The sequence below is a fragment of the Brienomyrus brachyistius genome, chromosome 7 (assembly GCF_023856365.1).
Source record: "Brienomyrus brachyistius isolate T26 chromosome 7, BBRACH_0.4, whole genome shotgun sequence".
Taxonomy (NCBI): domain Eukaryota; kingdom Metazoa; phylum Chordata; class Actinopteri; order Osteoglossiformes; family Mormyridae; genus Brienomyrus; species Brienomyrus brachyistius.
Genome location: NC_064539.1, coordinates 7,565,098 through 7,588,373, shown reverse-complemented (window position 1 = coordinate 7,588,373; position 23,276 = coordinate 7,565,098). Strand labels below are relative to the sequence as shown.

Here is a 23,276-nt window from a genome sequence, read left to right as displayed (position 1 = left end):
GGTACTCCCCTCGTTAAATATGAAATTATGAACTCAAAACCTACGTGCAAGTCATCTATTCTGCCTGACGCATTTTCAAAAGCGAGAGCCATTAACAGTATTCTTTCCCAACAAGATACAAAGGTCCTACTGGTGCAACGTAACGCACATGCTGACACGAGAAAATAAAACATACAGTGGGTGTGACCATTGAAGAAGAAGAGAGAATAAAATCCAAGTTCTGACCATTTGCTCTGCACGTAAATCAACTCCATTGACTCTGAATGCAAAACTGAAAACAATGTCTCCTGCTATTGAGAGAGGGTGGCTTTTTTCATGAAAACGAAAATCCTGCTTCTCTGTTCACGGTGCATGTAGTACGTTCGGATACATTGACAATCACGTGTTGGCGAACAAAGTGACCTTTGTTATTTTTTTTTTTATGTAATTTTCTGTTAAGGGGATGTTTTAATGTTCCTGTAGAATGTGTTGCACTTTCAGCACTCCCTGATCCACAAATGACACAAAGTACAAAGTTAGTACCCCCTAAGGAGACAGAACTGCCAATCCCTGTGTCTCCAGCCTTTTCAGACCTTTGAAAGTCCCTACACCAGCGCTTGAAGGTGAAACCAAAACCTCCCATTTATAGAGCCAGTTCCAAAGTCCTCTTCTGTCCATATGTTTTATTTGCAGACTCCATTTCCCCTGTTCTTAAAAGACAATAAGGGGGAAACAAATATTTATTTTCATGTGCCCAACATTTGCACCTCTCTAACCCCAGAGTCTGTATAATGAAAAGTGCTTTAAAAATACAAATCATTATAATAGAGTGTTACATAATCTACTCATGAAGGAGTTATGCATTGCCATGAATGTTTGGAGCTCAGGTCACAGAATAAACTTGACCAGGAACAAATATCCCCCTTCACCCGGATTTCCACACCCCCCAGCAAAACACCTAAGAATCTATTTGGCCCCTGGACACCAATTTGTCAGTGTACTTTGGCGCCCCCTCTGGTTAGCTGCACAACAAGAGCCGCCAATCAGGTAGCTTTGTTAAAATAACAAAAAAAAGATTCCCACTTACAATAAGATTGAAGAATGACTATAATGAGCACAGAAGAATGCACCAAATGTTTTGTCTTAAGGTTGGAAAGGCATAGACCTAAAATGAGGGTTATCAAGACTCTTACCAATATTAACCAGATGCACAGAACAGCAGACTAGTGCAGTAAAACTCAGGGGTCTTTTTGTCCCTTAGGCCATAGATCTTAGCATGAAATGTGCTGTACAATGTGGCAGTTATTAGTATTACTGTTATTATGGTTATTACTGTAATTAGCCAATACTTCTGCCCGAGGCGTCACCCGTGGTTACTTGCGGGGGTCCCTTCCCCCATTCTTACGAGGATGCAGTGTTGCTTAGGAGATAAATTACCATCTCACGCTTTCTCCTTTTTCGTTGTGTCAAAGTGAAATTTTGTGATGGGGGATATGTGTAGCCTCCCACTTGCAACGGCCCCTACTCCAAAAGGGACTGATCCTAGTAAATTTCTCGCAGTTCCTGACCTTGTAGCAGCTACACAGGCAAGAATGCAAGATGCAAGAAAGGCTGCTCCGAAAAGGCCGCCGACGCAGCTACAACTCCACCAGGCGCGGCTGCAAACAATTGGTTGTGATTAAGGGCTGCCGACAGGTGGGGGCACGTCTGTCAGCTGAGAACCTCGCTCCACACACACTCAATCACACTGTAAAAACAGCCATGACCTCTTTGCAGAACAAATATAAAATCAGAAGCCAAAAGCGAAATAAGTCAATTCAGTTTTGCATTTGAAAACTAATATTTTATGTTTAGGGTCTTCCCAGCTTAGTTTGGATATAAACGTAGTAAATGTCACAACACCTCTGATAGCAGGCAGAAGGAGAGAGGAGTACACTCAAGATATGCAGGTGGCACCTTCCAAAAGCAGAAATATTTTTTATCAGTATGAGGAAAAAATAACTGTGGTATGCAGAACCAGGAAGGTACAGAAAGACAGGAGTTCAAGATTTAATTTCAGATTGAAAAAGCCGATAAAGATCACCTCACCGCCTGAACACTGTGTTATTTCCTCATCTCTCTCCGCTAAGCGAATCAAAGCATAAATAGCTAAACTTTCACAGATATGTGGACTGACGTAGACATGCGAAGGATGTCCCACACTGCAGGGGGGGGGGGGCAGGTTTCTCCTCCACCCGTCTGACCGGAAAGCATGCGTCTCCTGTCACGCTACGTCAGGTGGCTACAAAGTGGTGTAGGAGACTGTATTTCCTGGTGCAAAATCCCGGGAGTCCACACTAAGACATGGCTTGAAAAAAAACCACCTAAAAAGTGGATGGAAACCGTCAACCATTTACGATCACAGCCAGTTTAAACTGACACTATAAACCCTTTAAGAATGTTTTGTTTTTTTACCCGCATTTGAGGTTGACTATTTTATAAAATTCTCATAATGAAAAATCATTCTGTATATAGGTAAAGACATTTCACCAATTAATTAATAATAGTCAACAATGCCACTGCCTTTTAGGAGCGTACAGGCACATTGGTCACCATATCTCTGCTTCCTCCTGTTCCATTAGGTTTTTAGGTCACTATGGGGTTATTATTTTATATTATGGAGGTAATTACCCTATAATGGGAGGGCACAGCTCAGACTGCTGGGCGCATGGCAGCGGTGGTGACGGACCACCGTGTCTGTATTTAAAAAACAGGAAGTGATGAAAGGTTGCAAAATGAGAATTTCCTGTATTATCTGGAGTCAAAACCTTTACACCAAAAATAAGCTCAGTTTTTGGGTTCTGGGTTTGAATGCCTGTTACAGAAGGTCGCCCTCGCGCTCCTGAGCGGTCAGCAGTTCAGCTCATTTTAAAAGGAGTTCGACTGCTCCAACGCACACAGGAAGGAGAGTCTCAGGCTTGCCGGCTTCCAGCCTGTGGTCTTCATTTTCCCACTTGAGACACATGTCCCTGAAGTCACAGGAAAACACACCTGTCCAATCTTTAGAAGATCCTTGTGACCCACCGGTGTCTAAGAACATTCCGGCAGCCCACAAAGCCCGAAATATGCTCCCCCGTGGAGAGCACAGACTTGGTGAGGTCCAGGTCTGCACACCTCCTCCCGACTCCCCCTTCACCCGCTCGTCAGCTCGGAGTCGGGAGGCCCAAGGTCCTCCGCAGTGTCTTCCAGCTTCTCCAGTAGCTCCGTGAAGGAAGGTCTCTGGAAGGCCTCCATCTATCCCAAAAAGACAAGATACCTCTGATGCTTCTTTGGGTTCTACCCAACCAACCAGGTTCAGTAAGCCACTCTACACCCAATGCAACTCAAGAGCTGTTAAAGGGAAGGTTCTGAATCAGTACCCTACGCTTTTAAGGACTTTTGTATTGTGTAAATTGTCAATACAAAGACAAATGATGATTATGAGAATGATGATCATCCTTGTAATTCTCATTGGATTTATCATTGTACCCCTTAAGCTCAAAGTTGTCACTGACCTGCCCATCATTCCCTCTTCCAAAGCAACATGAACATTTAGGGGCCAGTTTATTACAGTAATCAACCAGCCCCAGTAACAATGGATTTATTTTTTCCTTTTTCACTTTTTATCAATATACTCTGGAAATTGTCTCACAACCCCCCCACTTTGGGAACAATATATAAGCCGGCACACTCACTAGGCAGCACCAGGCGGCCAGATGCAGCAGGCACTGCGGACAGTCCTGGACCATCCCCCGGAATGCGGTCACGTCCAGGCCGTAATCCTGATGGATACAAGCACTGCATCAGGGGGAAAGCCGCTGGCAGAGGACTGTAGGGATCACGGGGCCGGCTTGGCACCGGCCAACCGCGCCGGCTGTGTGAATTAGGGAAGATGTGCAGATAATCACCCCCCCCCCCCCCCACTGCGGCACACACTGGAATGACGCCAGTGGAATCACCAGAGGCATCGAATGTGCCACACAAGGACCCAGCGTCAAATTCACAGAAAAAGCCTCACCCTGGTCATATCCGAAAGACCGACCGCTTGTCTGCAACATGATCCCAAACAGAAATTCGGCATTCTAATATGCCGCACTAACTTTTAATTCTTCTGAAACCAACACGTCCAGTGGTTTTCCCTCTTGTAGTTTCTATGAAAGAAAACCGATTCCACTGAATATTTGCTTAATAGCTGCCTGGCGAACAGTTTTAATTATTTACATAGATGACTATAATTGAAGAAATGTTTGCTCCACTGCTCAAGGAAAATAGCTTATTCTATTATTACAATACAGGTGTCTTTGGACAATAATCTGACCACATTTGAAAATGATTTTAGAAAGACAAATATCCTGCTCCACTGAAAGGAAACCTCTGTATTTATTAAAGTAGGTGATTAAAATTCTGATGCTTTCAGACACACGAGTGACACGGCAAAGATTAATCGACGCAGTTTTTGAAATCCTGGGTTTAGTCCTCTCTCTTTCTTCTTGAAGGATAACCAGTGTCCGTTCTCAGGTGCACTGATGCATCCATTCAGGTACATTAAACCACTGGATGATTTACTTAAAGTGATTTTAAGTGACGCTTCAAAGTCGGCCTCTTCGCCAGGCAAAACGACTCATTGATTGTGAGCTCGGTGGGGTGGGAGGAGAACGACAAGATTGTACAGGTCACAGACATTCAGCCACATAATTATACATTATTTTAAAAAGACTTTTAATTTAAGCTCCACCCAGACCACTCGACTGAAGCCAGATGTCTCAGTCTTCATAAATGTGCTTTTATAAATGTGTTTTCATTTATGCTCGTCTTTATTTAGCCTGCAAGGCTGTCATTTGTCGACGTTTTCGGAAAGACTAAGGTATCCAGATTACGTTTTGTGCTGAAATGGTTAACAGGTCAGGAGATGGGGAGATGCGGCGGTTATTTTATTTTGGAAATTCTCTCTAAAATGTGATGGTTAAAGTGTTCTATATGTAGCTTGGTTCTGTGGTTTCAGAGATATAAGTATTTTTTTCTGTGGCAAAATCAATACACAAACATGAGGGATTTCATTGTTGGAAAGTTGACAGCCACTCTCCCCCCAAACTAAGTGATTACATTTTTTAGCTTAATCAAAAATCAACAGGAAAAACAGCAGTAACACTATGGCTACAGCACTTGGCTATATTCATAACTTCCATTCTTATTAAATTCATTTATTAATGTTCTTTCTGTGCATTTTACAGGAAGAGGGCTTATCCAGCGAACAATTCAGTTAATAGCATCCCTAAGGGGGCAGGAGGAAACTGCATCTTAATTCATTCTTCATTCGGCTCACGCAGCAAGTTTCAGAGAATTCCAGCATTCTAGGACTGCTTCCCTCTAGTGGCCAATCTGTGTAAAATTCACCGTGCAAAAGCACTAGTGCCCCAGAGTGCTGTACAAATGCGTGCAAAACAGGCAGCCCGTGCATTGGGACGACTGTGATTGTTTCAAATTGGAAACTGGTAAAAGGCAAGGAGTACGCTCAGGAGAGTGACTTATGCACAGTAATTGATTCTGACACCTTCATTGTATCATAAACAAAGACAGGTAAATACCTCTAGAGCTGAATAAGGGATGAAAAAAGGAATTAAAAAATTATTTAAAAAATCTAATACAATTTAAACTGTCAAAATGTTTACTTTCAGTAACAATAGCACCCCCCATTGGTCAACATGTAGAAAAATCGGTATGCGTATACGCAACATTGCCCTTCAAATTAATTTAGAAAAAGGGTCAGGTCTGTCTTAGAGATGAATAATAATAAGGTAAATGGCTATGAGAAGCCCGGTTCTTTAACCTGCAGCTATTTGTTTACCTGTGTTCTTGGAAGGACTTCTGGGTCTGCTGGGATTCTGCCCAGAATCTCACACAGCATGATGCCAAAGGAGAAAACGTCCACCTAGAAGGATCAAAGGGGACAGAGAGGCAGCTGTCACTACAGTCAGGGGCTGTCCTTACCTGTGCAGGAGTTCATTTATTTTATAGTTTTACGAGACAATATTACTTAGAATGCTGCTGAATCACCTTGCGATCGTAAAGCTCGCCTCTCAGCATTTCCGGGGCCATCCAGAAAGCGGAGCCCACCAGAGATAGCTTCCTGCCCGGGTCCTTAGATGGCAGCTCCGCCACTTCCCGGGCCAAGCCGAAGTCCGTCACCAGGGCCTCTCTGCCCCGTGTAGTCACTCTGATCAGGCAGTTCTGGAAGTCAATGGAAATCAATATCCCCTGGCTTTTACTCTGTTGCTGGTATATTTTATTCATATTATACTATTCATAATACAATCCTGCTTATCGTCAATACTTACACACACGTCGAATCGCTACTGATATTCACATCTGACTACATTTATAGGCAAGTATTTTTTTTTCCTTAACAGGAACAGTAAATGCAACCACGACGGCCCCTCGGCGCCTGTTTTGTTTTATTTTCCCAAATTGAACAAAAGTGGGCGCTGTAAGGCAGTCGATGTTTTTGCGATTACTGGCGCATGTGGGGGACAGGGAGCTAGCGGAATATAAGGCACAATAACGATGCATTAAATATGTATGCAGTCATCCGACCGATTACACAACAGAACACAACACGAATGAAGATTACGTTTAAAAGGAGAATAGTTAGATTTAGATACCTTGACCCGCAGAATAGTTGTTTAATTCAGCCAATTTTATTAATTGAGTCGAAAACCATAAGAGACATACTAGCATTTTAAAGACTCGTTTTATATACCCCATGACATCTCATCACTGTAAAATTAACTTAATAATTCTTTAAGATTGCTCTGCATTTAGGCACACCTATTCTTCAGATTCACTAAAAAAAGCGAATGCACAATAAGTAGGTTGGTCAGCAAATCTGAGTTACACAGGGTAAAAATCACAGTGATGTTCCGTTACTGCAACGAGAAAGCCAGGATAGAAATCGATGCACGAGTCGCCATGTGTTTTGCGTTAAGCGCGCAAAGCGCCGCCTCCGCGCTCTCCGCGGGGTAGCCTGTAATTTCATCGGGTGTGAGCCCCCCTCGGGCGCCGTGGTCCCCTTTGAAAGCTGCAACTGCGCCACGGCCCTGGTGCAGTGTGCGTGTGTTTCCTCGCTTTCACAATTCATAAAATATGCACCGGCTTTGCCTTTCAGCATCCATAAAGACATCTGGCAGACGCAGGAGTAGACCGCGTGGGATAAAGGTCTTGTGCATACACCATAAAGACACCTTCGTTGCACAAAAAAACCTGAAAAAAGTATATCACCTTATATCGTTGTATTTAATATATTCTTTGCATTATTTCATATGACGTACTGCACAAGATTTATTAAAGCAAGTCCTCGTGTTCATTGGCAGTAACGTTCCATCTCAACTGCAGCTCGCAATCCGGGATTTCCTCAGCTTTCCGTCACAGCCTCTTAACTACTAGCGATTACCTCATTAGCTCACTTATTTTTAACAGACGCAGCCAAAAGCCACGTTAGATGTGGGTTCTGGCAAGATTAATACTTTTTTTTTTTTTTTTGGTAAAAAAGCTTTTTTTGGTTTAAAGCTTTTGGATGTCCACACTCTATTTATGTGGGGCAATTTATTTTACAAGTTTCACTTTTAATTTCAAGTTAAAAGAAAAAAATAAAACCACTACAGCTTCCCTGAGGTTGCAGGTTGGGTATCAGGACACGAAGGGTTTCTCTGACCAAAAGCCGAACACGATCTGCGTTTGGCTCACATCACCCCTTTGTGCCTCTGCCACGTCCTCACCTTGGAGTTGAGGTCTCTGTGGTAGATGTTCTTGTAGTGCAGGTAGCTCATTCCCCTGGCTATATCACAGGCCAGCTCCACCTTCTCCCTCCAGCTGAGAGGTACATCCTTCCGAGCCAGGAGCTCCTCCAGGGATCCACCATTCACGTACTGCAGGACAGACCAGTCCCATAACATGCCTTGGCACCACCGAAATCCCCCCCCCCCATCAAAATGTCTCACATGAAAGCTCCTTAGTCACGGCTCGCTGAGGCAAAACCAGAATAAGCAAACTCACCTCTAGGATCGGGTACAGCTTGTCTTCCTTCACGCAAATTCCAAGATACCTGCAGCAGGTACACCAAGTTTCTATGAGAGTCAACTTCCGTCACACCAGAACACAGGGATGCCGCTAAAGATGTTTAGACCCCATGAAAGCACATTATATTAGCCCCCCCAACCCAGATCTATTAGATTATGTTTCAAATATTTTAGGACCGCAGTCACTTGGGGGCCCTTGGAATCTTCCGCATTTCCCCCGCTCCTCATCCGCCCCTGCCAGAACTTATTCATTAAACACTCTAAGCCAGTTACTCCAACAGGCAGGACCATACAGGCCGTAGAAAGAACAACAGACATACGAGTATGGCGTCGGTTTTAGTGATACAGGTAGAGTTGCTGCTTGCAGTTTTGAAAGTCCCACATGAGGAGATCTTTATTCACCTGTAGAGCTCAATATACAGCTTGGAAAACAACCAAAAAGTACCTTGTTCTAAGGTTAACACCCCCCTGCCCCAGGTACTTTGTTCCTTGCATCAGTGCCATTATTTGCACGGCAGCATTTAGTCTTTATCTCACACGATTCTTTTCTTCATAATCTGCTCTTGATGCACAGAGTTTGATAAGGATGCTGACACCTTGTGCCACGGGAGCCAAGCGGGAGGAATGTCAGATTGGATGGATAAACAGAAAAGGTGTGAAGGACCGTACAGCTGGAACCTCATTATCTGATAAAGCAGCTTTTGTGAAGGGTAAGTGAGGGCTTGTCACGTTCATGGCGTGTAGCCCTTGCATTGCCATGTTATTAAAAAAAAAAAAAAACCCTCTCGGGTTACATTCCTCAATGCAAGTGCACTTTTTTCGTTTTTGTATCGTGAAACGAGGCATATGAACACTGGGACGTGAAGACCCCATGAAGAGGCCAAAGGGTTGACGTTGTTTCAGCGTGAAGCTCAGATTGAAGTTAAACTTTAATGAGGGTGGTCAGTTACAGTTAAAAGGCTGAACAGAGGAGTAATTTATTTATCGGAGGTGGTACAGGGGGCACCACAGAAGTAGCTACAGGGTTTGCACGAGCGTGGGGCTGTTGGGGGCTGACCTCACAATGTTGGGATGGGAGAGCTTTTGCAGGAGGGTGATCTCACGCACGATGCTGTCCTGGTCCACGTCGTTCCTGTAGATTTTCACCACCATCACCTTCCGTGATGAGTTGTGCACAACCTGACCAACAGAGGGCGACATTGGGATCTCAGGCAGCAGCAATGTCTGTGCATTGCTGGGAGGCTCATTTTCAACTTGGACACCGCAAGTATGAAAGGAGGGAACCTAGTCCATGCTAATCCAATAATCTTGTGAACCAGAGTTCTAGGAGTTCCAAGCTGTCATCTTCATACTCCTTGCCTTTTACCAGGCACAGAAGGACATTTGGGTACAGGACTTACTACAATCAGGAATTTTGATCAGCTGGGTGCTGTTTAGAGTATCAGGTTCATAAAAAAATCACTAAGGATGCATCTGAAATTAGTGAGGAGACACAATCCCTGCACCCACATCACAGTCATGGACTGATTGACTTCCACCTGAAGGCGTATATATAATTAATTTGAGGCTGCTATGTTTCCTTGTAAACCTGAGTATCTCTCAGCACGAAAACTCAACCAATCCATTTTTCTTTTTCAGATCATGACTAGAGCCCCATGGTTTCAAATGTTCCTTTGATAATCACGTCGCCTTGGCAGGCACTGTGGAAAATACTGTAAATAGACATGTTATCGGGGTTGACTATCTCTGCATGAGATCAAATCAGGGTTCCAGCTCAATGCAAATGTGTTAACAGAAGGGGGGGAAACAGCCATCTGTGCTGCCTTAAAACACAACCCAACATGGCCCCCAGATCCCCCCCATTCCATACGTAATATCAAAGAACTGACTTGCCCCTTAACACACAGACACTTCTCTAGAAGATCAAGACAACATCTTTCCTCTCATGCTCCAGTAGGATGACTAAAGGGATCCTTCCTCAACTACAACTTAAATCAGCAATTACAACTACAACTTAAATCAGCAATTACAACTACAACTTAAATCAGCAATTACAACGAAAACAAGCTCACACCCATATCAGGATGCAGCCGTGCTCTCGTGGTGCTAGTTAAGGACCGCAGGACATCACCATTTCAGGAAAACACTTGGGTCACATGTTACTCCTACGCTTGCATGCCGATTCAAATGTGCAGCAATTACGCAAAAAAAAGCTGCTGACACTAATTCTGACTCAGGCATTTTTAATACTCTGCATTTATACCACTTGCTTCTGCCTACCCTGCTGCAGGCTCCCCCCATAACACGTTCCCGTCGTTGCCTGACCCCACCACTGGCTACATTTTCTGCTCGCACTTCAGCAGTACATATTCAGCCTCTTCCATACAGCACAGTTTGCAGATCTGCGCTGTGGGGGGATGAATGTAAAAACGAGAGGCGCTGAAGGAATATCAGCCTGTAGCGTCGTATGCTAAACAGGCTTGGTTTGAAGATGCCTGCTGCCAAACATGAATAACAACAATAATGATAATAAAAGCCTAGAGAAATTGTGGCTGTCCATTTGATTCCTCATTGCTAAGCCAAACAGCATGGAACAAACAGGAATTAAAGTGTGGTCCTCATTGTTCGACATAAATAGGGTTTTAATCGTTTTGGAAAAAGGCTAACTCAGGAATAGCTAAAGTGCTAGCTTAACCACAACAACCAACACCAGCCTAATGACAGGTTCTCCTAATGGACAAAACGTACACAAAATGTACACAAAAATGATCTGAGAGCAGAAAGAAAAATCATTGGTTCAGAGATACAACCAATCAGATTGCAGAGGACATGGGACCAACCAATCAGATGTCTTAGTCCCACCTCCTTCAGATACTTTGGCCAATGAGCAATATGAACACCACCCTCTCGCATCCCCCCATCGGCAGAATAGACCCTGGCCATGTGAGGCGAGGCAACGGACCTTGTAGACCTTCGAGAAGAAGCCGGTGCCCACCAGCTCAGCGCTGAAGCCTTCCCAGAACTCCAGGCGCCTCACAGTGGCACGAAGCCGCTGCCAGCGGTCCGCGTGGTCGTAGCAATCGGAGGACTCAGCTTGGAGCGTGGGGCTGGTGGGCTCTGGGGTCACGTCCACCTCACACATAGCGGGAATCTCAACTGGCGTGGGAAACAGGGGTAGTGTAAGTACTGCCGTATGTTAGGAATTCAAGTCCTAAGCTGCACTTGGAAGAATATCATACACTGTAAATAAAACGACAATTTTCTCAATGTACCATACAAAGAAAAAATGTTCAAAGCTATTTTTTGGGTAGGAAGTGAACATTGGAACATTTGCAAATTAAGAGTAACACAATAAAGACCAAGAAGAATTTGTTCTGTTTTCTAAAAAGTTACTATATCTTGCCGGATAGCTAGAAGAACACCGCTTCAGTTCCCAAACCTCTCCTCAGGGGCATCCCAGCCATTCTATGTATTCGTTAAATTTCACCACCAGCTCACTTAATTTGTTTTTAAAAAGCCAATGACCTACTGATTACCCATACAAGGTGTGCTTGTGGCCGAGTGAAAAAACAAACCAAATAGGTGAATTGGATGGTAAGTGCAAACACTGGGGTGACTTTAGGAGAGGTTCTGGAATGGGACACTTCGCAAGACATAACATCATAGTTTTACTCCAACATGAAGTACCTAAGACTTGTGAAGAGCACTGTAAATTCTGGAGTCCATCCATCCATTTTCTGTAACTGCTTGTCCTGTTCAGGGTTGCTGGGGTGCCGGAGCCTACCCTGGAGTCTATGGGTGCAAGACAGGGTCAATTTTGGAGTCTTTATAGGAAATAAAGGACTCCTGGTAGTTTGGGTGGTTAGGGTTACAGGGGAGCACTGCTGCCTAATGCCATTAGGGGTTGGGGTTCGAGTCCCACTGCTGCTCTGTGTGTGGAATTTGTATGTTCACCCAGTCAATTGTGGGTTTTCTTACACAGTGCAAAGACATGCAGTTAGGCTAACTCACTTCACAGTGTGTGAGTGTGTGTGTACTGGCATTCTCCAGGGTATACTGTTTCCTTGTACCCTATGCTGCCTAGGACAGGCTCCAGAATACCCCTCCCGCGCCAGAGAAGAATAAGCAGCTGGAAGATGGATAGATGCTAATTTCAAGGCTAAACGCATGGCTTCACCTTCACCTGTAGCCCAGAAACTGTCAGGGAAGCTTTTAATGAGAGGGTTATAGGGGGTGCTATGAGCCTGAATTTGAAAAGTCCCATTTTATTTTTGGACAGAACAGAATGAAGCGGCAACGGGGACTCCATTCGGCGGCCGCTAGGGACTCCATTCGGCGGCCGCTAGGGACTCCATTCGGCGGCCGCTGAGAGGCGACGGGGACTTTACACTTCAACTTTGCAGGAATCAGCTGGGATCCACCGTAAGCGTCCCACAGCATATCACCACCAGTAAAGACACCGATTAAAATTACACTGCTGCAGCCAAGGGGATTAAAATCCCATAACACCACCTGAGAAGTCTTTCTTTTTATATGAGGTGAGCTTCGAATAAAAAAGAGACAGATTGTCATAAATGACTACAATTGAAAGGTTCAAAATAGTAACTCTTTTTGATCCAAGTTTCTAGTTTCAAAAGTGAAATCAAGTATCCTCATGGTGTCTTATTCAAAAGCCTCTATTTAGTCATGTTCCAATGAGAAACTGACTCTTAATGTTCAGTCCCTTCAAAAAGCCCCTCAGATACAGCTGGGCCATCAAGTCCACACACTCAGTCCAGCTTATACCCCTGTTCACTGGCTGCTTGAGGCTTTCTTCCCTGTCACATGGTCTGACTAACTCTCGACAAGGCACGGAACTTGCACCCAAGCTGTGCTCCCTGTTACTATTGTCCCGGGGAGCCAATCTGGGCCAGGTCAACCATGTAACGGGCCTCCAGGGCCAGAGACCGACTGCAGGACCAGAACACTTTCCAAGGCCCTCGCCCACAGTGCCATCCTTGCATTGTAACATCAACTCCTTTACACACATCCAGCAGAATGAACATAGAGAAATCTTCCGGTTACAGAAACACTGCAACTGAAAACTAAACTCACCATGTGACATCATACAATGTGAAGACCTTTGACCTTTGGCTCCCCAGAAAAGAAAACACAAGCCTACATACAAGGCCCACACATCAGCCATTTATTTAATGCCCATTCGTTTTCCACTCTCAACATGCTTATTTTCTCATGTACTCTTGTTTTCTCGTGCCAGACATGAGTTTCCTTTGCAACGACGACGAATTCCTAAGTGGATTTCCCATAAGCGCCAGCCTTAGTTCACCCCACCACAGGAGTGCGCTGCCAACTCTGCAGCCTTCGTAGCTATTATTCAAGTTCACACAGGGGTGCGGTTATTTCCTATCCAAGGACATGGGGGGGGGGGGGTGGGGGGGCATTGAACCCAGAGCACAGAAAGTGCTGTGAAATCCTTGCTGGCTTTTGGAAGCACAGAGATCCTTGATCCTCACACCTGTGAAGGGGCGAATTTTTTTTTTGCCGTAGAAACGAAATCCCACCGAAACAGGGGTGTCATCAGAAAGCTGCCCCCCAGGGGGCCAAAGCAGGATCCTGGCAGTACACTCCGGTTGCTCCTCAAAGATCGTGTTCAGAGCCAGGGAGGCTCCCCCTGTGCCGGGAACACCTGAACATGACAGGATTTAATCCCGATTACTGCCGTGTTGATCATCAGTTCCAGCCCCATAGTTACCACGACGTCGCTGTATCTGGGAGGGGTTCCAGTGACCTTGTCAAGACCTTGTTAAGATGCCTTCAAAATAGCTGTGAATACAAGTTACTATTTACAGGTGTGTAGCAACACTTCAGGGGAACACGGTGGGCCTCTCAGACTCGTCCCACCACGCTGTTTGCTACTGAACATCCAGGTGGGAAAATAATGTAAATGAGAGAGCGTATGGTAACTCATCATCGCAGCTCGTTAACTTCAGTGTTAAAATTTTGCCAGGACCTAAAACAGAAAGGCAGCGGTGCCGTCTGTGAAAATCATGAAATACTCCAGAAGTGAATTCAAAACCTCCGTCTTAAAGCGGACACGGCGGCATTCCGTGGGTTTCCGGACGGACCGAGGAAGCAGATTAAACCTCAACACGGTCTGAACACAGAGTAGAACCAGCAGACCACAGAGGATCGATTCCTGGCCAGTTTCTATTGCATACTGGGTAGCACTAAACGGGCAGGGGTAATTAGTGGATTAATGTATAAGTAAGTGCTTCTGACACTACTTCTGTGCTGTAAAACCACGAGTGAAATTCCGTCCTGCTGCTGTTGGCTCGCGATGGCACCTGAAGGAGCTGGTTGTCTGCTCACCCGGTTTCTCCGTGTGTCTGGGCTCCCGAAATATCACAACGTGTGCCCTGGGCTTCACCTCTGCCCCAAGAGTCAGCCTGTGGCCCACATGGTCAGAGTCCCCCCCCCCCCATTGCTTTAATGGTGTAGTTGTTGTCCCGGGGGTCAGGGGTGGCCCCAGTAACAGTTGTTGACTGAGGGGGGGTGTGAGCTTCATCCTGACCGGACCGACAACCCCCACCCTCAGCACCGTTTAATGTGCAGAGGGTCCGGCAACAATTCCCACAGGAGTGATGTTAGAAAACAGTGATGTGTCGATATGTCAGGACGGCACCGTCCCGGGGGAGGGGGAGGGTCCTGATTAACGGAGCAGGGCTCTGGCAAACCGCTTCAGAAACTTCCAGCAAAAACAGTGGTGGTTTCACAAACGGTATCAAATGGCTGGCCGCTGCTGTACCAGCTCCTGCTCTTTTCACATTTCATGTCGGGGGGGGGGGGGGAGCTGGAGGAGACGTCCAACAGTGGAAAAAGCTACAGAGACTCCCCCCCCCCCCCCCCCCGCCCCAAGGTCAGAGCTCTGAGGAGGAGCACGACTGCACCGTAACTTAACACTATATTCATTAGTTGCTTCTGTGTATCGATTGTAAGTTTACTGCAGGTTTATTCAGCTGATCATCACCCAAGGGTACAACAGAAGCCCCTCTTCTTGGGATATGACCCTTCACGTGTTAAATCAGCCTTCTTTAAGCCACTGGGTCCAAAACGTATTTTTACATGTGAAAAGAGGACAGTAAATTGTAATTTGTTTTTGGATTCAACATCCTAAAGCGGAAAGTTTAAGTGCACATCTGAATTTTCCAAGGGGTCTGTGGGGTGGGATTGGATCGTCATTCACTCAAGGGTCCCTTTGTTCTCCTGCACAGTGAAACGTGCCGTTCAGGCAGCCTCATTCTCACATCGCCGATGCCTTTTCCTTCTACATTTCATCCAGGGCGCTAGTGTGACATCATGCGTTTATAGCCCAGCCGTGCCCCTTACTTCTGTAACTGACTGTCCACTTGCAGATGCTTCGAATAGCCGCCCACTGTTTTGAGGTATTGTTTCACATCAGGGTTTGTTTACAAGAGGCAGAATTTGGCTTCCCCCCCCCCCCCCCGCAATATGTTCTCTCCCACTGTCATTCCCCATGCTGAATGGAACGTGGGCAGGGCAGCATTCCTGGGCCCCCACCGCATCACAGCGTCGTCAACCATCAAACACAGAGCAGCTTCTTTTTGTGTCTGCGGAAACACGAACATCAGCCCCCATGGGACTCCGAGTGCCTTTCAGAGAGAGAGGAAGAGAGTAAGAGAGAGAGAGAAAGAGAGAGAGCGAGAGAAAGAGAGAGAGAGATTCCTGCATTTCCTGTCTAAATCAGCAGGTTATAATTATTTAGAAAAACTTCTGTCCAAATTGACTTATAACTGAGGATTAGAGAGCAGGGTCTGCCAGTCTCTGGGGCAAATGGGGTTAAGGGCCCAACCTTGATATCATTCTGCAAGTCCATGGGATTTGAACCAATGACCTTCTGATCACCTACACAATCGTTCGGGTCTGCCAAGATCTCCCAGAAAGTGAAGTTGTACAAGGTACATCATAAAGAAACCAGATTCCAAAGAAACCAAGCTGGCCTTTCAGGAAGTCTAGATAAATGTGGAAATCAAGCCTTCGCACATTTGCCTCAAATTCCGTTCTGATGAATTCTGCATTTCACATCTCGGGCATGACGACAGACTGAATAATTATGCTTCTTTCTGATTTTCCACAGCATTTATAAAATATTTATACAGCTATATAGTTCTCTCATAAGCTGGTAGGATGAAGTATTTTCCTCAGTAGTAAAACAGCTGCCTCATTCCTGGCAATCAAACTGCAATCTGACACGGATATTGATACTGGACGCCCACCGGGGCAGTTCTTGGGCTACAGCATCAATTCTCCGTGACAGGGAACCACTGTCCTACAGGTATTTTGATTAAGCTGCTAAATGCTCCTGGTTTTACTAGCCAAGAAAAACCCCCAGTGACACGAGCTCAAGGATTTATATCTATATAACTATACCAACTCACAATCATGCTCAACCTCTCCGGACCTTCTTCTGTTTGTTTTCTTTTGCAGAAAGCTGTGGACGTCACACTTTTTTTTTTTTTTTTTTACAGCAAACTGACATCTCAATAGCATTTTCCAATTGTCCTCCCAGACCAGGGCAGGCTTGGTAATCAAACACAGAGACTGGCTTTTTGCTTGTGCCTTTCAGGTGGACACTGGACCTAGATCTGGCTAACATTCGGCTGCCTTTAAGGGAATAGTGTGCATGATCTGTAAAGTGAACTAGGCTGTTAACTCAAGGTAACAGCGTTTCTCACTAATTTAAACTTTTTGAACTCAACATTTACTATTACTACCAAGGCTGACTACCACAACCGTCTTCCTAACCAAAGCCATCAGTCAGACCGGGGGATGGGGGGGGGGGGGGGGGGGGGGGAGTCTCCCCACAGCGCTAAAACATCCAGTAATAACATACAACTATAACATACAGTCGGTAAACTGCTTTACCTATGCAATGTTGTTCCTGAATGTTGCTCTCGTCTGCAGGAATTCAGAGAGAACTTCCATCCATGGACAGTACATGATGCATGCTGATTTTCCAACCTTCCAAGTTAACCTCTGAAAGGCCTGCTTGCATATCACAGTGCTGTTCCCCTAACCTTAAGAAGACAGGCCCACAACAAGAGTAGGCCGCCTGCTACGCTGGAAACGGTCAAGGGTCACGGTGCACCATTCTGCCGCCACTTCAAACAATAGAAGGATGTTGTGGCTCTGAAGAAGCTGCCATTTAAGGCCCTAAACACAAACCAAGATGCATGCACAGTCAGGGAGCCAAAGATGCAGAATTTGTGCTTGTGAGAAATCTGAAAACAAAAGCCGAGAACGCAAGCATCGCTGGACGCCCTGCCATTACATGCCCGCCGTTATATAAATGGCTGGTTTAAGGCCAGCTCTACCTCCCACTTGGCCCGCTGTCTTTCCAGAAAGCAGGCCTAAAACACACCAGCCACCAACACAGAGGCCCACGGCCGGGTACAAAGGTCCCACGCTGCTATTCTCCTGCTGAGCTGATACGTCTGTCCAAAGAGCCGTAACCCTTTTATACAGCTGGAGCAATACAGGTTCAAGAGTACAACAGCAGGACTCCATCTCAAACCCTCAGGGTATGTCAATCACAGATAAATCTTACTTGTTAAGTGACGATTAACATCGGAATACCTAATAGCTAATTACCCATCAAGGGTACAGCAGCAGCGATTAAAGTTGGTGTTTTAAAACACGCTACTTGCTTCCGTGTTGGCAGAACAAAGCACCCACCGAAAACAAAATGGTGCGAAAAATGTGACCCGGACAACATTTTCCTCTGTGACAGTGACAGAAAACCAAAACACAGTATGCAGGTAAACTTAATAATCAAGATACCACCCCCCCACCCCCCACATCAGTTCCCTCCTAGAAGAGCGCTTGATTATGCTTGTTTTTGGTATGCATCTATAGATTGCACAGATTATGACCATTCAATGGCTTTGCAGGCACATTTAGCTAAACATTATTTGCAGTTGTTCAGAGTATTTATGCACACAAGTCTAGTCAAGCACTGCAGTGCCAGTTCCTACCCTAGGAATTCACAACTTTCACACAAAAATCATACATTAAATGACTACACAAGCTGCAATTTTTACTTTTAAGACATTATCCTGACCATGCAACCTCAACCACGATACATGTAGCAGAATTATTGCACGGTATATAAATTTAGGCTACATGGGAAACCAGGACCACAGTGCACACTGCATATGCATAATGTGAATGTTTTGATGAGCATTGCAATGCTTGGGTTTCAAGGATAATTAAAATACCCTCTCAAATCCCAGTGTTGCGGGTGTCCAGTGGAAATCAGCAGCACACACTCCAATTTCGGGGAAGAAGTTATTTACAAAACTCTAACATTGACTTTCGTTAATGTATTCAGAATTAGTAAATTAAGTAATTAATGGGGTAATCATGGGACGGCGCTTTACTTACTCAGTTGATTTAACAAGCTATTCATGTGCATCTTGAAGGTGAGCAGAAACGCACAGTGAAGGGATGGATGTTACTGCCTTTATCCAGTAGTCGGGGGAGGGACACAAAAGCGTGAATGAGACACCTTTTACAGGTTACGTACACAGACACACAGACAGTAATACACAGGAAACCCACTGCCTGAGCAATTTAAAGGATTAAATCTCAATATCCCCAACAACTGGACATTTTTTTTGGCACATCATAGAAACTTTAAATCGTTTTAATTTGCAGCTGAACACCGTCGTGCCCAGACGCATAGATACGAACCTCATGTTACTATAACGTTTTGAATTTCATTCACCGGAGCCGATCGCGTTGCCAGGATCTATTTCCCCCGAGGAAGTGACTCCTCTTTGGGTTACACTTCTCTGCACCCCACATGACAATATATCAGACTAATTAGGCAGCGCCACGTTGTCTAAAGTTTGGGCACAACTACGGCACGGACTAGTGTGCTCGAACCTACATTAGCAGCCTTAAGTTTGGTATAAGTGTTGCTACAGTTTACAACATGTTAGTCGCCTTATACAACAGTGTAAACAGATAGTACTTTCTAAATTATGTCACTTGAATCTGCTAGTTTGCGTATTATCACTGACTGCGTTTTAGATCGATCAGTTAGATTACAATTGTCAGCTTCTAGCTGTTAAGTTATTAGTAGTAAAGATAACTGTAATGTTTTTGGAATATAGTTTGACAATGTCGCACAACAAGCAGTCCATCGCATTAAAGAGAATTAGCCAGTTTAAGCACATTAAGATGCACTTACCGTATGTAAGAAGCGATGCAGGGCAAAGGCTTTTCCGCCCTCCAGCTTATTCAGCTGAAAACAGGAGCAGTTCCTTGACAGAGAAGCAAAGTTGACAAACGACCGTAGCTGAAATTTCGCAGAGATCGTGCCTGACAGCCCATCGCAGCGGAACCGAGGCAAGCCGGACCGCGTCTCCCTGTCCTGGTTAGAAATGCACTCGTCTCTGAGCTGTCAGCTTTAGTCTCGGTGAGGTGGGGTGGTGCAAGGGGTGGAGAAGGAGGACGGGAGCAGACTCCAAGCGGTTTGATGATCAGCTGTCTTGGGGGTCTGACACGATCAGAGATCGCTGTGCATGAACGCATGCAGCTGCTACGCACTACTGATATATGTGAACATCGGATGTTGTTGCGACACAGACGTCGCCTCCCGTCTACAGCGATCAGCCGTACGCAATGTGAGATGGCCACGGTTAAGGTTCAGCCGGGCCTGTCAGTCAAATCCCCTGTTTTGATTTCTTGATCGCCGGTGCATTTTCTTAAGCGACACCACCTGTAGCAGCTTGGACACTGAGAATGACCTGGATGAAGTACCCCGTCACAGAAAATGACTAATTTCTAATATCTAACATTGTTTAAAATTCCTTATGTCATCCAATGCAAGCGGAGGGACGTTTGCGCTCCAGCACAGACCGTAGCACAGAAGTAGCGACTCACCGACGTAGGTGTCGGGGAGGGGAGATAAAAGCGGACTGTGCTGTTTTCCGCCGTTTTCTCTAACATCTATCACTCAGCCGTCTGGCGAGTCTGGGGCGCAGTCTAGCCTTTGTGAATCACGAGTTTATTTTTGATATCTGAACACACGATCACTTCTTTTGGTAGCATAGTCCAAGGGTCCTAACTATCATGAAAATGATCATAACAAGACCACTAATAATAAATACAACAAAAACAAGCACCCATCCATTTTTTAAATACCTGCTTGTACTTTCAGGGTGACGGGGATTCTAACCCGTTTTTGAAACGCGAGGCGAAATGCATGGAATAACCGAGTACGTAGGGCCAACGCATCAAATTGCACACGATAAAAATGTTCGGTTGAAATAAAATAATGAAATGATACAACTCAATCATAGGATATATATATATATATATATATATATATATATATATATATATATATATATATATATATATATATATATATATTATACGAATGAACAGCCTTTGTTTCATACGTATTAATGTTTAGAAAGAAAGTGGTTCAGAGAGATGGTTTTTGCGCCAGTATTTAAATGCGGTTGTGTAACGTGGCTTGTTTGCAACGTGAGTCAACCAGGGACGGTCGTGGTCATGCAGTAGTGAGAATTGTAGCTCTGCCTCATATGATGCAAGCGTAGACCCTATACAGGCTCTGTGAAAAATTTGGTAAATGTGATTGTGTCATGTAAGCCTATATACGTCTTGTCTTTCTGGATTTTACACGAAGCTTTTGAAAGGTTGGGATCTGCCTGCTATGTAAGCAAATTTATGCCAAAGTAAATGAACAATTAAATCATTACTGTCAAAATAAAAATGGCATATGACCTGTAATACAAGTGGAGTCACGTAACGGGACCGTATTGCGTATTACTCGGCTAGTTGTAAATTGCACCACCTGGTGGACTTACTTAGGAAGTCGTTAGTAATGCGCAGGGCAATTCTGGGAATTAGACCATGCGAATATGCTCCGGGATACAAAACCAGGAAACTCGAAAAGCAGCGAATTAACAAGCTTGACGTCATCGCAAGTTTTCCCCATTGCGCTGCTCAAAGATAAAGTTTTGGTGTTTGTGTGACAGGATCAGTATGCAGGCTGTTGCATGTATTAGCTACAAGCCGATTTTATGAGTAAGTAATTGGTTTCACCACACATACAAAACAAAAGGGATAAAAATACTCAGGGTAACACACACATTTGTTTACAGTTTTTAAGTCATCTTCGAAATGTTGCATGCAAATACTTTATGTACTGTAAGTATATACAAGTTCATTGGTACAAAATGCAATCTTATTTCACACTGAATTAGCTATATACGTGCATAAAGCATGAGTCACTGCTTCAGTCATTCGTATTCGTACAGTAAATGACCACTGAAGCCTTTCATTACTGCAAAGCAGCAGTTAAGAAGAACTTTTCAAACCAAGTTGTTAAAAAGTTTTATTTATTATAATTAGGGCTACAAAGTCATTTTTCATTCATTAAAAAAAGTCAATTAAGTAATTTACATAGCTGCGGTTTAGTTTTACTGGTGCAGCCTGTAATGGGACGTCTCTTATTCTTTTAATTTAATTTTTTTCCCTTCATTTTCCAATTGGGGTGTTTTTGTCATGCAACAGGACTGGCTTATTTTTGCCGTCATATGTTACTCTTAATGCACGCGACACATTTCAATTTTCAGAACTCATACTTTCTCCTCAAAGACGACTTCTCTACAATTTTTAAAGAGAAACAACGAAAACATGTACAATTCTGAAAACGTAATATATTATTGAGTAGGAGGCCCTGCCTAGAATTTCTGTGACAGAAACAAAGTATGAACAAAGAAAGGAGTTTTTTTTCTTTTTTTTTTTTTTTGGGGGGGGGGGGGGGGGGCGGTATTTGTAGGACTTCATGGAGCATCACGCAACTGCACAAGCTCCAGACCTCAGCCAATGACTGTTCTGTTGCCTTTCTAAAGCTGCTTAGTCATGTGGTTTCACATAAAAAAGAGGGAATGAGGCAGGAGGGAGGAATGAACGACAAAATAAAAAACTGACCCCTTAAAACTCAGACGACTGCGGGGAAAATGGCCCCTTTTCATCAAGGCTTCCCGCGTTCAATACAGCTTGAACTCAAGCAAAATTACACCAATAAATCTCCATGAAAATCATTTTTTTTAAAGGAAAAAAAATTCTTCCATAATCATCCATAGAGAACCCAGGAGAGGATCTGGGATGGAGGGGTAACGGGAAGGAACTGAATCGGATAAAATAAGACAAGCAGACGTTTGTCTGAAGGACCTGTAATACAGCCAAACTAAAACTAAAGTAAGCAGAGTTGTTCTGTGTAGTATAACAACGATGGCAAACCAAACGAAATAGGTAAATACTCATGACAGCTTGTCATATCCAGAGTCTGACAGCCTACAGAATTCTTCACGATTTGCCCCAAAGATTTTCTCCTTTTTTTTGCTGTCTGTGTGCTGGAATTCCAAACAGAGTGTGCTTGTGATAATACAGACATCTTCTTTCCTGTTGACATTGTCCCTTTATGGGTAGGGGGGGTGGTTTAAGGACATGGGTCATTTAAGAGGAAGGTGTCCAAAAGTGAGTGTCGAGCTCCTGGCAGTGGCTGAGGTCATGGGGGAGGGGGCTCGATGTAGGAATGCGGGGGGGTCGAGGCGGACACCCTATGATCTCTTCCTTCGGCCTTCTAGGTTTCTGAAATTGATGGGCCGGATTTTCATCTCGGCAAACTCTATCGAATGCTCGTGGCCTTTCCAGTGGTACCAGTTCACACCCTGGGAGAAACAAAATGAAACGTGCAAATCTGTAAAACACACATGAAAAGTTGCACAGTAGATTGTTAAAAATGATATATTGTATAATGTTGTATAATAATCTACATTCTTCAGACTGGTATCCCTGGGAGTACCCCAGGCTTAGGTGCCATGGTTAAAGGGGTCACATTATAATTAATAATTAGTCTTTAACACATTGGGATCTTGTCCAGTGTTTACTCTCCCCCTTATGTTTCCCAGCACAAGTTCTGGATCACGGTTAAAGTGGATTTTACATGTATGGATGGATGGATGGATGAGTAGTTAGCTCTACCGTTATTGACCGTTACTATCATTACCGGCAGAGCCGAGTGTCACATGTTAATCTGGATGGCCGCCAGGTTGCCTACAGAGGGGAATCGGATGTCTGAGGGCT

General features: G+C 44.5%; 2 protein-coding genes across 10 annotated transcripts in view; both read right to left on the bottom strand.

The window, feature by feature from the left end:
• Positions 1–383: 383 nt before the first annotated feature.
• zgc:113162 (uncharacterized protein LOC553743 homolog) lies at positions 384–20,057 on the bottom strand. 5 transcript variants are annotated; one of them, XM_049020894.1, is made up of 11 exons: positions 19,342–20,057; positions 18,531–18,607; positions 11,757–11,861; positions 11,032–11,225; positions 9,127–9,248; positions 8,047–8,095; positions 7,770–7,919; positions 6,052–6,225; positions 5,843–5,926; positions 3,693–3,779; positions 384–3,252 (listed from the first exon to the last, which is right to left on the bottom strand). In XM_049020894.1, the coding sequence occupies exons 2-11, from the start codon at positions 18,559–18,561 to the stop codon at positions 3,151–3,153; spliced, it is 1,098 nt and encodes a 365-aa protein (XP_048876851.1). In that variant the 5' UTR covers positions 18,562–18,607; positions 19,342–20,057; the 3' UTR covers positions 384–3,150. The 5 variants fall into 5 exon arrangements, with proteins under 5 accessions (XP_048876851.1, XP_048876852.1, XP_048876853.1 ...); XM_049020895.1 differs by lacking the exon at positions 19,342–20,057 and adding an exon at positions 18,840–19,320; XM_049020896.1 differs by lacking the exon at positions 11,757–11,861 and having other exon boundaries at positions 19,342–20,056.
• Positions 20,058–21,506: 1,449 nt separating this feature from the next.
• The window catches only part of LOC125746642 (tenascin-like), a 42,765-nt gene continuing 40,995 nt past the window's right edge, over positions 21,507–23,276 (bottom strand). For all 5 annotated transcript variants that reach the window (XM_049020863.1, XM_049020865.1, XM_049020864.1 and 2 more), the window contains one exon: positions 21,507–22,861. In XM_049020863.1, coding sequence (XP_048876820.1) covers positions 22,751–22,861 — 111 coding nt within the window. In that variant the 3' untranslated portion in view covers positions 21,507–22,750. The remainder of the gene's footprint in view (positions 22,862–23,276) is intronic.

Coding starts and splice junctions, on each gene's coding strand:
- zgc:113162 (XM_049020894.1), bottom strand. CDS start 18,561: ATGCACATGAATAGCTTGTTAAATCAACTGA. Junction 9,249..11,031: donor TCTTCTCGAAGGTCTACAAG/GTCCGTTGCCTC, acceptor TCTGTTGGTCAG/GTTGTGCACAACTCATCACG. Junction 7,920..8,046: donor AGCTGTACCCGATCCTAGAG/GTGAGTTTGCTT, acceptor TCTGTCCTGCAG/TACGTGAATGGTGGATCCCT.